The sequence below is a fragment of the Bombus fervidus genome, chromosome 1 (genome assembly GCF_041682495.2).
Source record: "Bombus fervidus isolate BK054 chromosome 1, iyBomFerv1, whole genome shotgun sequence".
Taxonomy (NCBI): Eukaryota; Metazoa; Arthropoda; class Insecta; order Hymenoptera; family Apidae; genus Bombus; species Bombus fervidus.
In genome coordinates, this window is record NC_091517.1 from 19,585,628 (window position 1) to 19,601,568 (window position 15,941).

Consider the following 15,941-nt stretch of genomic DNA (forward strand, 5'->3'; position numbering starts at 1 on the left):
ATTGCATTGTACATTTTGTTTATTAATAAACAGCGAAAGAATTTTGAAAAGAACACGTGAAACCCCAATTTCTCTGATCCTTTGTTACGTCTTTGTTTTCTTCGTTACCTTTTTCAATAGAAACTTCGATAGATCTTTAGAGAATTGATTTGTTGCAATTATTCGATTTAATTCGACCATCCACAGGTTAATCTATAACGATTCATCTTTGTTTAACATCATCTAACGGTCCGAACTTTAATTAATTTTTAGCAATAGATTACCGAATTTTTAGTCTTTCCATTAATAAAGCCGGACAATTCATCCGGTGTCATATTCAATATATTACAGATAGTTTCTTGAGTTTCTCTTTCGCTTGCCTCATTTTCGTTCGAAAACTTTTCCGTTTCACGATCTCCTTGGAGTTCGTAGAGTTTTCTCAAAAATTCCTAATTTCAAGCAACGTCTTATCAAGAGTTTTATAATTTAAAAAATGATAATAATATTTCATTTTATAATTAATTTATGAGAAAACCTGTTCGCAACGTACGAAATTTCAGAAATTGAAAAATTAATATCGTAAGTACGTTTAACTGCATTATATGTACCTTGATGGCGTTTAAGTACTCGATATTCTGAGTTTTAGTAACCAACAATTTCATTTTCGTGGATTTAATAGTCTCCTCGTATTTAGCTTTAACAACTTCGATTTCCTGTTGCGCTGTCTCGCCACGTTTTTTCGCACATCGCGTTTCCATCTGACCAATCAGATACAACTTTTATTTACGCAAAAATGATGACCAAACTATGTAGTACGAATCCTTTTACCTTTCCCTTTATGTCCGCTTTTGATTTTTCATTGTCCGACAGTAATTTATCCTTTTCATTATTTAAAACGGAAATCTAATAAGATAAATTAATTAGCATTATTAAAGTATTCTAAACTATATTACACATATGCACAAGCTTATCAAAGAGTATTTTCTTCAACATTTCTTTCAGAAATTTATACCTTTGCTTTTAATTGCGAGTTACTGTTTCGAACATTACTGACTTCGTTCTCCAAGCTGTTCATTTTAGATACTAATTGATTCTTCTCTTTAGTCAACTCTGTCAGCTGACCTTTGTAACTGTTCAGTAAAAATCCCTTGTTGGCGTTCGCCGACTCCAATCGTACTAATCTAAATTATTTTATTGGTTTATTAAAAACGCGATTACTAATAAAATTTGTAGCCACTTCGGAATATCAGCATCTTCTTTTTCATTAAGCAAATTTCGAATACTTGTTTTTAAGGTGAGTAATGGTCGCCGAATCCTCTTCCACTTTTTTCTTTAGATTCGCCAGCTCTCTGTTCTTACACGCGTCTCGAGAATGCCCCGTATGGTGTTCCTTCCCCATGGTGTGCTGCAACCAGTCCCGCGTGTCATCTATCTTCCTCTTTAAGGAGAGATTTTCGCTTATTAGATTGTTCAAATTCGTTTCGGTTGCCTCCATTTCTTGTTTTAGCTGGTCGAAGCATTCGCTGATCGATTCGTGCTCCTCGCATTTACTTTTTAGCTTCCTCCGAGTCACGGCTAATTCCCGTTTCAATTTGTTCATTCTTGCCATTGTCGTGTGCAGCTGATAAAAGCGAAGCACGTGACTCGAGTTCGAATTCGATATCGCTGTCTTCGTTTCTAAAATACTCTGTTACTTTAATACCGATATACCTTCTTACGTAATCCACTCGCAATCCTCTCGTGACACTTTAACTTTCTACGAGATTTAATTTGGTAATTACTAATTCTTCTCTGATCTACTGTACGGGGACCAAAATTTTCCAATACAGAGGTACAAATACGTACGATGTTTTCTTGCAACATTTCATTCGCTTTACGTGTTTCAGCTTTCGCATTTTCCAACAATCTGCGTTGGACAAGAAATCGATACAAGCAATATGCTTTTTAATTACGTTATCGTTTATAGAGGCAGAATATTCCATATGTAACTTTACTTTTTATATTTTTCTTTCGCGATTGGTTTTGCCCTCAAAGCCATTTCCAGATCCTCTTTTGTTCGAGCGAGCTTCGCTTCCAGGCCCGATATGATTGCCTCGTATCTGATGAAGAAATTTGAGATTAATGAAATTTAGCAAGACACGGAAATATTGATTAATAATAACCGATTATTAATATTGATATTGAAATCTCCTTTCTCATTGCCATTTCAAAGGTATTCGAAGATAAAGAGGCTAAATATTTAAATATTAGGGATTTTACATTCTTTGCTTCTAGCTCCCAGAAATTCACTTTTGTCGTGTAAATACGTTTGTTACACCCTGTACGAGTTTGGAAAAAAATTTCATTAATCCACGGCTACGATTCATTTTCGCATATTTTTGCGCGATCGTATTTCTCTTGAATTTCTGGCTGGCTGGAAATATCGTCAGACTTTTTCTACAAAAAGATAAAAAAAAGGAAAAGAATGAAGGAAACACAGCGCTTTTATATATTCTCTACAAACTCACTCGGCCTCCTTGTTCGACGATATTTTCCCCTTTGTCCGCTGCTCGATTCTCTGATTCGATTTGACGTGGATATTTCGTTCGTGCAAACAAAGAAAATTTATATTAGCTACGTTGGTTGATATCGTGCAAACATCGTTGTTTGTTTCCTATTGAAATTTGAATTGAATGGTCGAGTGAATTTTATGAAAACTCTTATACATTGGAGATGTACTTTTTCTCTTTGTTTTTTCTTCAACTTGCTAGCCGTGCAAGATGAATACCGTACTACGTGTGTGTATTTAAAAATAATGAGCCTTTCACATACTTGATAAACCAGTATAAACTGAAAACAGAAATCTTATTCGAATGGATGTAAGTATGAAACCGGAATCTGCCTATAAATGGACCCAGCTGATAATGTAGTTATCGCTAAACTGCGTCATTAATGCCAAAAATCATCTCACAAACATTTTCGACTCAGAACAATACAAGTTTCATACAAGCATAGTTATACAGCATAGTTTGTAATAGCGTTGAACATGTCGAATCTTGTGCCTGGAAACTACGATTTGCGGACAGCATTGATTTTCTGTTACAATCTGAAGAAAATTGCTGCAGAATCGCGTCGAATGCTTGTCGAAGCTTACGGTGAGCATGCTCTTGGTAAATCACAGTGCTTTGAGTGGTTTAAGGAATTCAGAAGTGGCAATTTTGACGCGAGGAACGAAGAACGTGGAAGACCACCGAAAAAGTTTCAAGACAGAGAATTGCAAGCATCGTTGGATGAGGATGACGTTCAAACGCAACAACAACTCGTTGATCAATCAAACGTGACACGAGAAGCCGCCTCCATACGTTTGAAAGCCATGGGAGAGATCCGGAAGGTGGGAAAATGGATTTCACACGAACTGAATGAAAGACAGCAGGAAAACCGAAAAACCACTTGCGAAATGCTGCTCGCCAGATACAAAAGAAAGTTATTTCTCCACCGAATTGTGACTGGCGATGAAAAGTGGATATATTTTGAGAATCCTAAGCGTAAAAGATCATGGGTAGCTGTTAAAACCTGGCGAAACCGTTAATACTGAGCGCTATCGACAACAAATGATCGATTTGAATCAAGCTTTGCGTGAGAAACGACCAGAATATCAAAAAAGGCAACACAAAGTAATTTTGCTTCGTGATAATGCACCATCGCATACGGCAAAACCGGTCAAGAAAACGATTTAAGCGTTCAGTTGGGAAATACTTTCGTACGCGGCTAACTCACTAGACTTGGCTCCGTCCGATTACTATTTATTTGCATCGATGGGACACGCACTTTCTGACCAGCATTTCATTTCTTACGAAAATGTACGAAAATGGCTCGATGACTGGTTTGCCTCAAAAGAGCGACAGTTTTTTTGGCATGGCATCCACCAATTGCCAGACAGGTGGGAAAAATGTATAACTAGCGATGGGAAATACTTCGAATAAAATATTTTCATACAATAAACGTGTATTTTCTATACAAAAATTCCGGTTTCATATTTACATGCCTGGTATAAACGAAGTCTTTGAAAAGCAATCTATATAACAAAAACTGATATGAATTTTAAATGTTTAAATTCTTCAAATTCGATAACACACGATTGGAAGTTCCGACGGATCGTTCGAATTTTTGTTCGAGAATTTTGCAATATTTTAATATGCATACTCTTTGTATACCTCATTCCCTCTAGCGAGGGCTTCCTCTATCAGACATTGGGGAGCAGGATCCTCGTCGATACACTGAAATACCGACAGTTGTTTTTCTTTGAAACGAACGCACGACGGAGCGAAATGATTCGCGTCAGTCGATACTTTATTATCGTAGAGATTTTTCTCGTCCATTTGGATAGCTTCTATGGGAGTTTGTGTACAAATCGTTTTTGTTTCTGTGTCGAATCCTTTATCTACAAGATGTATAAAAGATAATGCACAATGTACAAATAGTATTTGGAAGATATTATCGGAGGAGCATTCGTGTTCTGTACGCTACTGCCACTGGTGATGTTTCCCGGTACTATCTACAGCAAAGAAATTTGCTATACCGATAAAATCGCACAAATGGTAAAAGTAGAATTCTACAATATCAAAGCACTATCGTTTGTATCTAAAATACTAGAGTAGGGTAACAAATAATTCCGATTATACAGATACAATTTTTTATTAAAAGAATACTTTCGCCAACAAAATTAAATTATCGAATGTAATCTCATAACTATACAAACACGTTTCACCTCATCGAGAATTCGTTCGCATTCGGCCAGCGAAAATTTCATTTCTCCATTCGTTGAAAGTAATAGGAAATTAGAACCGAAGCGTGTCCGCAAAGGGAAGCTTACGAGATAGCTTACAATCTTTAGAGTCGAATTACTTAAACAAAGGCGTTTCCACTGGAGATTACTGTTATTGGAGGCGACTCGCCGTTCTCCATCGTAGCGAAATGGCCAGTCGACAATGTATAAAGATACAGTTCGAACGGACGTGAAATTTCTACAAAAGTGGGGGTTTCGTATGGGTAATACGACCGGACACGACTATCGACGAGACAAAACGAACATCCCCTCCATTCCAATCTGCCTGGTCGGACCGTATTATCGGATATTATCGGGCCATATGGAATTTGGGGCCGAAAATAGTCCCGTGCAGGAAATTGCTAACGACTTAAACGTTGGGGCGGTGCGCAAAGACCGTAAGTCCCATGGGCCCAGTTGTGATGGATGGTCCTTGGCCAGTCTGTAATTTGAAGGCGTTATATGTGCACCCTGACGCCGTATACTTTTGCAACGATCTTCCATATGTCCCCGACTGTCCCTTTTAACTGGTCGGTGGTTTCACAATCGATCACTGCTCGTCATTCGTCGACGCGAACAAGCTCCAACGGAATTTCTCTTAATTCGATCAGTGAGAAATATCGTCGGATTCTAAACTCTCTAGAAATACATAATTAAACGTAATTTCGCACATTGATTTGGACAAGATTTGAAAGATATGGACATATATAAATATATATGTATATTTTTTTTTATTTTTACTTTGCGAAAAGTTAGGAATTTACCTAAATTTCGTTTGCAATAAGATCGTACCCTGCAGTCAGATCTCTCGATATCGAAATCATCGTTCTTTTTGTAATTTTACACAGGTAAGGCTAAACGTCGAAAGGAAGAGTAAAGTAACAAAAAGAAATTGAAAAGTTGATACTACATTCGCAAGATTAAAGCACGGAAAATTGTTACAGTATGGTCAACGTTCAATAAACTAGTACTAATTAGACGGAAAGGGCTTACACGCGTAGCTTGCACGCGCTAATGAAATTTGTTTGTCAATTAAATGGCGATGCCGGTGAATTTTCCCTATACTTTGCCCCTTGGTCGGCACGCTAATTAATTTCCACGCTCGAGTTCACTTTATTTATGCGCGACAGGCTTCAAAATTGCAGCACGGCCGCTGCTTGTATATTTACGCGGGCAGGTAGAGTGCGCAGACCGCAGCGTGCAAAAATAGCTCGCGCGAATTGGGACCGGCGTTTCGCTGACCGAAACACCCGCGTACACTCTGTAAATTGATCCCAGACTGAATTGATAGCCGGAATATTCGGGGCTTTCTTTATTTGAAAACAAGGGAAAAAAATAAAAAAAAAAAGATGAAAAAATGCGAATAAAATACCTTTCCCGTTGTGTAGCGATCTGGTTTACGCTGTTCGCGCTGTTTCGACGTTGCATGAATATGCATGTAAGGTTAACTCGTTATATTCTTTTTTTTTTTACCAGCTTCGCGTAGACAGGCTGCGTAGTGCCTAAGGTTAAGTCAATCATTTAATTGTTTAGAATAGCGATGGCGCGTGAAAAATTCTAACATACAGACGTATAGGTTATGTTCGATGATTATCGAATTCGAAGAGTACAATTCTCAATTACAATTTATATCAATTTGGTATTTTCAGTGTGACTGGGCAAAAGACAAACCAAATTTTCGCGTATTAATTGGCAATAATTGCGTACAATCCAAAGGAAGAGAAAAAAAAAAAAAAAAAAATTAATAACCTACCTACTACAAATAGTACGCAACCTGACGAAGTAACATCAACGCTTCATAAAATTCTAAACACTCTTACGCTCCAATTCGAAAAATCCTGACAGCATCCCGGCCCAACAAAACTACCGTAACGTAAAATACTCTTCTACCGAGCCATTTCTAATAAACTATGTATTTCGTTACGAAATCTCATTTCGTTACGGTGTAGACGTAGAGAAGCTCTCTTCCCCCCTCCGCCCCACCACTTACCATGCGACCTAGTACCATGAAATTATTGTAGATAATATGTGGATAGTTAGTCCGCGATTAGTCTGTCCAACGGATTATATTCCTCCCCTTTTCATTCCCGTGGTGCCCCGGGGGCAGCAGCGCTGTGATAAATGACCGAATCCTTTAGTGTTTTTTACCCGCGGACCGCTTAGCTGATTCGTTCCTCTCCCTCCCCCCTCCCCCCTCAGCTCGTCCCAGCGTCGCCCGTGCACACGACCCGTCCTTACCCCCTCATCGCCTGTCCCGGAACCTGCGCCGACTGGACGAAGGTCGTCGCTACAATTTCGTCGTAAATCACTGCAAATCGTTGATGTAAAACGGCACGGGTAATTAGATACACTAACCTGCGACGGGGCGCGTTTCTTGCGCGTCAGCGAGCGACGAATAGCCATTCTGCTCCTGGTTCGCGTTCCTCACGATCTTCTGCAACAGACAACGAATAACGCGTGCTTTTATTCCACGTCCAGAGTCTTAGATAGCCGTTTCTATGTTTCCTTAACGATATTTCTTTTTCAGCGGGAATATCAGAAAATCGCTTGAAATTCTCGTCATTTCTGTATATTTTTTACGGCGAGATTCCCTGTAACTGTTTGAAATAATCAAGGTATGAAATATCGGTATTTAACGTTAAGTATTAGGTTGTTTGAGAAGCTTCTTTCGTTTTATAAGGAAGTAACGGATGAACAACATTTTTTGTTTTACGTAATTTTATTGAATTATGTACGATGCATTTTCCTCCGATAGAACGACGTTCCACTGAATGATATAAAACAAAAAATGTTTCCTTAGACAAGGAAAAAGGCTTTTTGGACAACCTGGTATTAAATATGAACGGCAATCTCTGGTTGCGATGCAACGTCGTTAACACGTATCTCTAGCGGAACGGAGACTCGGATACGCTCGCACAGACAGCCAAGAAAATCTTCGTCGTGGACCACGACGGCTATGGTTAATTTGCTGAGGTTGATCGTTGTTTATTGTGGAATCCTTTTAACCAAGACAATGGGGTAAGAAGTTCTATCGGGAAAAGCAGTTAAATCGCCGATGAAAAAAGAAAAAAAGAAGGGAGGACGAAGAGATTTCGTCATTAACGCGACCAAACCCCTAACGACGAGCCTTGTACTTCGTCCAGCCGGGAATCTGCCCTCGGGATCCTTGGAGTTTTAATGCCGCGACGACTCCCTCTGGAATCGATGGCACCGCTGTGTGCCAGTACACGGCTTGGCTCTTGCCTCTTAAACTTCTCCCCGAGAACGTTCATATTTTCATTTGATGTCATTAACGGATTACGCGTTGTATATATATTTTTCTTTTTTCTTTTCGCCAGGGCGTAAAAGGGAAATTGCGTTAAAGTGCGCCTTAACGGGGATGCTTTATTAATCGTAAAAAGAAACGAACGACTTTTTGTACCGGGAGAAGGTTGTGAAATGGTCTTCGGGTTAGGTGAGAATCGAGTGGTTTTGAGATATTAAAATTTTATGCGTTTTACCGATGGCAAGAGCGGTTTTAAGCAATGGCAAAGTGCGTCAGAATTTTTTAACAAATGGCCAGTATATAATAATATACGTTGCTCGGCACATACGTTTTTCTAAAACAAACGTTACCCTGCCTTCGATAGCAAGAAACACGAATGCACGCGATTCCGATTGCAATGAATTGTCAAGACAACGTTCGAACATCGACGAACATCTTAACTATACGGCGACAAGAAAATTCCATCGGCTCGAATGGTAATAACCTCTTGAGCAAACTAGTTCAACGCGGTAGCACAGATGCCTGATTCCGATCAATTAACCATATCCGTATAAAATCGAGGCATGAATTACTTTAATCGCAGGTGGCATTACGCGATCCTAGAGGGAAGAGGCGCGCAATTGAATTAGATGGTGCGCAATCCGTCAGAGATGCAATGAAATCACTTACAAGCGGCGTAAATGTCGCCGTTAAATTACGTTTAATGCCGTGGCGGACACATCACGAAGTGAAGCCAGCCTAGCCGTAATCGATGAATAAGCGAGCTCGGTGGATTCCGTGGAAAACCGGCAAATGTGATTTTAATGTCAAGCGGCTCGCGAGAGCCCCGTATTTTCCACGGGCGTGTCTCTAACGACCCGGCTCGATGGCCCCCGGCTACTTTTACCATTTTGTTACGTTACGTTAGGTTATGCTACGTTCGCTCGTGGTACATCGACGCTACGCTGCGCATCTATTATGAACGCCATGCGACTGCGGGCCACTTCGAGTGGGAATTGTGAAAGTTGCGTGTATTTCAGAGATTTAAAGTGGTTTTAGGCAGTTTCGGAGAAATGGACTGCGATGGCAATGTTCAGCTAAAGGGGATACGCGTGATGTATGTAGGTATTCTAATAGCTAGTTTGCGAAGTTACTATTAACTAAGGCACGTCGTGATTCTAGAAAGGTATGTATGTAATTGCAAAGTAATTGTATTTTCCGATGTCTGGCAGCATCGCTCACATTTAACGTTATTCTTTTGTTCGTATTGCAGTTCCATGTTGGATAGGACCGTAATCGCTCCTCCAGTTTCAGAATTTTTCTAAGTCCGTTGCTAAGATAAATCGTTTTTCATAGGATATCCGCCGACATCGAATATCCGAACAACTCGTTTCGGTCTGTTGGTGGTTAATTTCGTCCAAAATACAGCGTAGGTGATTTTTTCGAGCGGTGATTTGGCCATCGGCGCGACGATCGCGAGTATGGACCCTGTGGGTCGTGGAGAGCAGGCGGCACAGAGAGAGGAAAACAGCAAGCGCGCGTATCGGTTCCCTCGTTTCATCGAGTTCTCCAATAAGAGTACACCTATAATTTGTAACGTGGCTCGGGTACCGGCCTAATGGAAAAATGCGTTCCGGCCAATTTTACGCGCAGCCGTCAGGCCAGGTTGTTGGCCGGGGCAGCGGGACGAGAAAAAGAAAGAACAAGAGAAATTATACGCGGCAGGGGGAGGGAAAGGGAAGCGAGGGAAACGCGCGACTGTGCGAAAATTGGCCGTGTGGGCCACGAAACGAGTCTGAGATTTAACCCTTTAATGGGTTATCGGTGACCACGTGTAGCTTCTTAAGTTAGGGGATGAGAGTACACGATGTGAAACCGACCAGATTTTTATGCCAGATTATGGTATTATGCTAATGCATTCTTACGCTAGTACGACGCTATAGCAGATTTGTAATTTATAACTTTATAAAGCTATATACACGTATATACACGTACAGATATATACTTATATATTTAAGAAATATCTAAATTTACTATTAATAATTCTCGACAATCAGCGTCACCGTTAAAAATATCTATCATACGCTTAGAATTGCTACGAGTATATTTTACGAATATACGTTTGCAGTGAATATATCGTATCCTCTGTATACATTTTCAGATTGATTCGAAACAACAATGTAATCGCGACTGTCGTGCTAATTACAACGCTAACGAAATTTCAAAATGTTTCATATAACACGTACCAGATATACGTGAAAGCTTGCTATGGCGAGTGTTGAAATACTCTGGCCAGCCACTGTACGTTATATAAAACAAAAAAAAAAACAAGAGTTTCGTCCCCGTTTCCAACGCGAATATCCCTTCGTACGAATAAATGTTATTCAATATCCTGCGCGTTCCGCCGACAGATTTTCATTTACGGATCGCGAATCCCGTGTATGGGGATTTAAAACCAAACGCGGGTATCGCTGTATCAGCGTCGGCGGCCGCTCGAAGCGTGTTCCACGGTGTTCATTTCAATTCTCCTCTAATTGAACGCTGTTCAATATTGACGAGTTAAATAATTGTCTTTGGAAAACTGAGCCCGAATAACCGTTAATCATCCCTCTCGTCGACCCGTCGCGTTGCGCACGCGATCCCATAATATGTAATTCGCGTCCTACCGCGAGAAGCGAGGATGAAGGATGAAAAAAAAAAAAAAAAAAAAATGCGAAAAACCTCAGCTCGTGTACTTGGCGTCAGAGACGCACCGCCGGGAATTGCAAATGGGAAAAATTAAATATTGCACTGGTACATGTGAAACGTCGTTTCTTCGAATTTTGAATTTCGCGCGTCACTACTTGTACATTATACATTCGCGTTATTCTATATTACGAATTATAGTAAATGTATAGTAAATTATAGTAAACGTATGCATCGACGAGCAAGAACGGTAGTTATTTTTATACATAATCGGAATTTGTAAAATCTTGCATAAAATTTCCGGTAAATATACGGTGTCGCCTAATAGATCAATTTACTAAAGCTAAATTTCCCATTTTGAATGTGACAATGACATTCTCTTCAGCGCTTGTGGAACATCGAACACAATGATTGGAACGTATTGCAGGAGAAAATTACAACGTACTTACGTATTACGAGAACTATCGAAACCGATAAAGTGGAAGAGATCGCCCTTGGTATCGCCATTGGCAAAGTGCAGGAACATCGAACGAGTCGAAGGACAGGAAGAGAGCCACGTATCGCAGTCCCTGGCATCATAAGCGGAGTAACAAGCCATGCATTCTCGGACGTAAAGATGTCTCGGCAGTCGGCTCGGTTATATCTTCATTATAAGACCGGCAGAGTTACGTACTGCCGCGGCAGGCTCGTGGTGCTCAAAATTATGTGCCGCCCGCAGTTATCATTGCCTTCAGGGTCAGCCGCACGAATAATTGCCTTCCACCCATATGATACGCTACGTATATGTCTAACCGAGTTGGATCCGCGTGTACACGATTCTTCGTCCCACGATAGTTCTTACAGACCATTCGATTCATTCGCGATTTAACCTACGCGTATCGAATGGTGGAACAGATTTGTCAGATTTGTCTGGCGATACGACGATACGAAACGAATATTCTTCAAGCATAAATTAACAACATCTTTTTGTACAATTAAGTTTCAAAGCCAATACAATTTCAAACAAAAAGACAGCAGCGACCACAGAGCTCTGCGTACCTATACGCAGTCATTTCATAATTATCACAATTTTTGTTTATTTCTATTAGAAGAATCAAAGTCCATTCTGAACGCGAACGTAATTTTCACTCTGCGGTAAATTCTTCGCCTAACCGTTTCACGATTGCGAACGAACGAGAATTTTTTCGATTTCGCCGAGCAAATTCCAACGATGTGGACCATCGTGCATAAAGGAGTCCGCAACCGTGGTGGTTATCCGGTCGGCACGAATCCGCGACATCGTTCGAGGGCACCGAGGCGTGCCAAAGGGTAAAAGGAAGCGGCTACAGACCGGAGAAAGGAAGATCTTTCTTCTTCTTCTTCTTCTTCGTCCTCGTCTTCTTCTTCTGCATCGGGGTGCCTCGAACCGCGTTCGAGAATGCAGATACATAAATTCATGAGCGGAGTAACAACCGGTGACGCCACGCTAGCTTCCGTGCCGCGGCGAGCCGCGTCGCGCGGCAATCGTATTCATGAACCGACACGGTAATTAGGGACACTAGCTCGCCTCGCAACCGGAAGTCGCATCGGGGAATCCTCCCTGCGCGGCCTGGAACACCACCGGAAATACTTATGCATTCCGTTCGTTTCGTAAAGAAAATGCGAGTTGAACACACATCGAATCGCGGCATGCCGCGCGACCGACGCGACGACTACGCCCAAAGTTCGATAAACTCTAGCGCGCCGACTGCGAGCTAACGGACGAAGAACAACGCTCAAGCGGATTCTGAATATTATAGACGACTTAGAAAGTACAGTAAATTTTCTATAGCAACAAACAGAGAGCTCTATTTTATGAAAACTAGCAGTGGATCTGGCGGATCTAGGATTTTCATCCCTTCATGCGTATTTTTACAAACATCGTGTAAATTACGACTTCAGCGACTGACGCGATACATTTGTCTATAGAGTGAACAAAAATCTGGCTCGTGACTTTATTACACGTTACGTTTTACTTTGGCTACCATTATTCGTCTCATCGATATTTTAACGACGTTATCGATAGTCGTCTATAAGATAAATTATCGTTAATCATTAGCAACGCCTGAAACTATTGCCGCAATATCAATACGATTTTTCATTTCCATTTTTAACTTCATCGATCCTTTCGCGATATTTATTTTGTTACATCGACTCAATCGCGTTGCTCTATCTTTCGAAAATTCAACCTCAAATCCTTTACCAAACACGTTAAAAGTCATTTCGTTCCCTAAAAATCAATTTTCTTTACTCTACCCTCGAGTTCGCTTTACTCAGGCCACCTATATCTTCACATGTTCCATTAATTTTCCATTTTTTTGCTCGCGAAACGAATTCTTCGCTACTCGGCTGAACGAACGGCGTTACACGACACCGGCAATTACCGTCTAAAGGCGATCGTTGCTTTTCTAGCAATTAAACATCCGAGGCATCCTGCTTATCTACGAATCTCGAATGCAAACGTCGATATTTCATACGGATAGCCTAGTTACAAGCAGGAATCACGTGCAGTCGCGTTCACCGTGATACCAACCGAACGAACGCGACTCTTTACGTCGACGCGCAGCCTGACGATGAACAAAAGAAGCCAGCGCGACTTAACATATTAGCGTTAATTAAGGCAATTATGTCTCCGCGTAGCGAGCATGAGACTGTGTCCGCTCTTCGGCGAGACTCATCCATATTCAACAACCGTTTCCGACTGGAGCTGCGCGCCGACATCGCAACGCAAGTCCTCGTTGTCCTCGTGGATCGTCAACGGTGTGTCTTTCGAGGTACTCGTTGACAACCATCGTGGGATTGTCCCGTTCACCTAAGCTATTAAGCCTCGAGGTCGTTTCTAAGGTAATCCGACGTGTTTTACGTAATACTGTCTGATGTTATTGCGATGTTTTCGTGTCTTCGTTTTCGCGATCTTCTTGATGCTTGCACGTTGGCAATTTCTAAACGCACAGTCCCTTTCTTAAATCGAACATTTTTTCCCATGAATATCGGTAAAAGATTCTGTTTTTTTTTTAAATTTCGTTTGTCTTAAGAATATTATTAAAATGTAACGTACAACGATTATCAATTATTTTACGACCTGGAAATGACCAGATTTAATCGAAAAACATCTACGATATTATTCTATCCTACAACCTAACGTAATCCATCGATTTCTTTTTAACAATTTTCATGGTAATAGCGGTTTCTAATTAAGAGATAAACCCAGATAGCTATCAGGTAATGTTATTTTTTTATTACTACTATTACAAATAAAGAAGAACAAGGAGAGAGAGAGAGCAAGAGAGAGGGGGAAAGAGGGGCAGAGAATCACGTAGACTGTTGGAGGAAGGATAAAGGGGGAATAAAAGGGAGTTAAAGGGTAAGGGGTAGTCGCGGGCAGCTAGGTCGACTGGATATAGACGGAGTCCAAGGGGTGGCTGGCCGGAAGAGGGCGAAGAGGACAAGGGGGTGGTAGGAGGAAAGGAGAAAACCGGGCACGTCTAGGTTTTGCTATGACCAATGGCAGACGGGGACACAGCGCGCCGCCGTTCGTATCGATCCAAGAGACTACGTTGGACTCCGTCGAATACCTCTCTCTCCCGGGTCACCTCATCCGTCCTCCGCGGATCTTCGTTTTCCACCGCCGCTCCCGTCACCCCGTGCTATCTTACGCTTTCGTTCTTCTGCAATTTATAGCGGGCTACTCTTGTTTCCATTCTTTTGTATCCAAAGATCGACGTCTTTCGATTCTTCTCGCGATTCTCCCCGTTTCATTTTTATTTAATTCTCTCACACAGCTTAGAGTCGTACGCTTGCATGCAAGAAAATTAGTATCTTCAGGATCTACTAACGAAGAAAGGACGTTAGACGATCGATCTCGATGAAATATACGTATCAGACGTAGGCATTAGATTATTTTTAAAGATAGATCGTTCCTCGCGTAATATAGATCCTGCGCTCTGCAAATTTCACTTGAAAATCGACGAAGTTATCCATTAGAATTGAACACGCCGAATTGAACATTTGACAAAATTATAAGAAAAATATGAGATATCAAGTATATGAACGATATACGTCTGAAATATATGAACGGAGAGTCGAAGAATCTGCGGACCACCTAACAAGAAGCACGCTTGCGCGAAAGCCTCTACTGGATCCAGTTAGGTCCTCTCTGTTCCACGACACGACGGATCGTGGGACAGAAGCAGGCTGTGACACAGCGGAGGGAAAGAGGAATACCGTGTTCTGTGTCACCAACGGCGCGTTGTCGCCACGCTGGTGACACTCCGCTGGACATGCGTACTCTTCCGACCTATCGTTGCTCGGGTTATTAAAATTTTCGAGCCAATGAACATCCGCGGATCGAACGACAGGGGCTGAGCCCTCCGAGGATCTGCTTCCTTCGTGGTCAAGGAGGGACGAATCCCATGGTTTCTCGTATAAATGAATACGAATCGAGCAACAGTTTATATCTATCTACTATACTATGTACCGTAGAAGCTGGAGAAATTTTTCTGCAAGAAAGTAATATGGCATATATCCACTTAATTCTTTAACTACATCGTCCGTTTCCTTCCAATAGGTACGATTTGAATGTTAGAGTTGCCATCTTACCGTTGTAAATTCTTCAATTATCTGCAAGAAAAGGAGCGGCGTTAAAAAATAGTCGAGAAAATCGTCCTGACCGAAGACTTTTGCACGTCACTGTACATACATACATCGAGAAATAGAGCAAGAGATAAAAGAGAGAGAGAGAGAGAGAGAGAGAGAGAGAAAAGGAGAGAGAGAGAGAAAGGGGGAGAGAGAGAGAGAAAGGGGGAGAGAGAGAGAGAGAGAGAGAGAGAGAGAGAGAGAGGAGGCGGGGTGGCAGAGAACTAGGATGATTTTATGGTCGTGTAAGTCGGGCTAGGGTCGCTGAGTGGCGGTTTTTGTTGCGAGCCACGCTCGACCAGGCCCTGAACCATCCAGCATCTTTCCTCCGTGTGTAACGCCCACTCCATTATCTCGGTGATGATGAGTGCGCGGGCGGGTGGACCTCGTAACACACATCAGCGGAAGGATTACCCTTCGTTCCAGCGTCTCCTTGCCTGCCACCTCATGCCCGTCCCGACAGCTGCCCCTAGCGGCCGCCCCTTCTTACTCCTTTTCTTCCTCCTTCTCCTTCTTCTCCTCCTCCTTCGACTCCTTCTTCTGTGTCGACTAATGGGCAAAATGATTTGCGAGCAA

General features: G+C 41.7%; 1 protein-coding gene across 1 annotated transcript in view; it reads right to left on the reverse strand.

The window, feature by feature from the left end:
- Nucleotide 1: 1 nt before the first annotated feature.
- The window catches only part of LOC139989499 (uncharacterized), a 178,874-nt gene continuing 162,934 nt past the window's right edge, over nt 2-15,941 (reverse strand). Inside the window, exons 5-15 of the mRNA XM_072007958.1 lie at nt 7,139-7,217; nt 4,173-4,399; nt 2,487-2,536; nt 1,974-2,078; nt 1,690-1,885; nt 1,263-1,600; nt 992-1,160; nt 808-882; nt 588-737; nt 264-428; nt 2-192 (exon numbers count right to left, since the gene is read on the reverse strand). Coding sequence (XP_071864059.1) covers nt 85-192; nt 264-428; nt 588-737; nt 808-882; nt 992-1,160; nt 1,263-1,600; nt 1,690-1,885; nt 1,974-2,078; nt 2,487-2,536; nt 4,173-4,399; nt 7,139-7,217 — 1,662 coding nt within the window. The 3' untranslated portion in view covers nt 2-84. The remainder of the gene's footprint in view (nt 193-263; nt 429-587; nt 738-807; nt 883-991; nt 1,161-1,262; nt 1,601-1,689; nt 1,886-1,973; nt 2,079-2,486; nt 2,537-4,172; nt 4,400-7,138; nt 7,218-15,941) is intronic.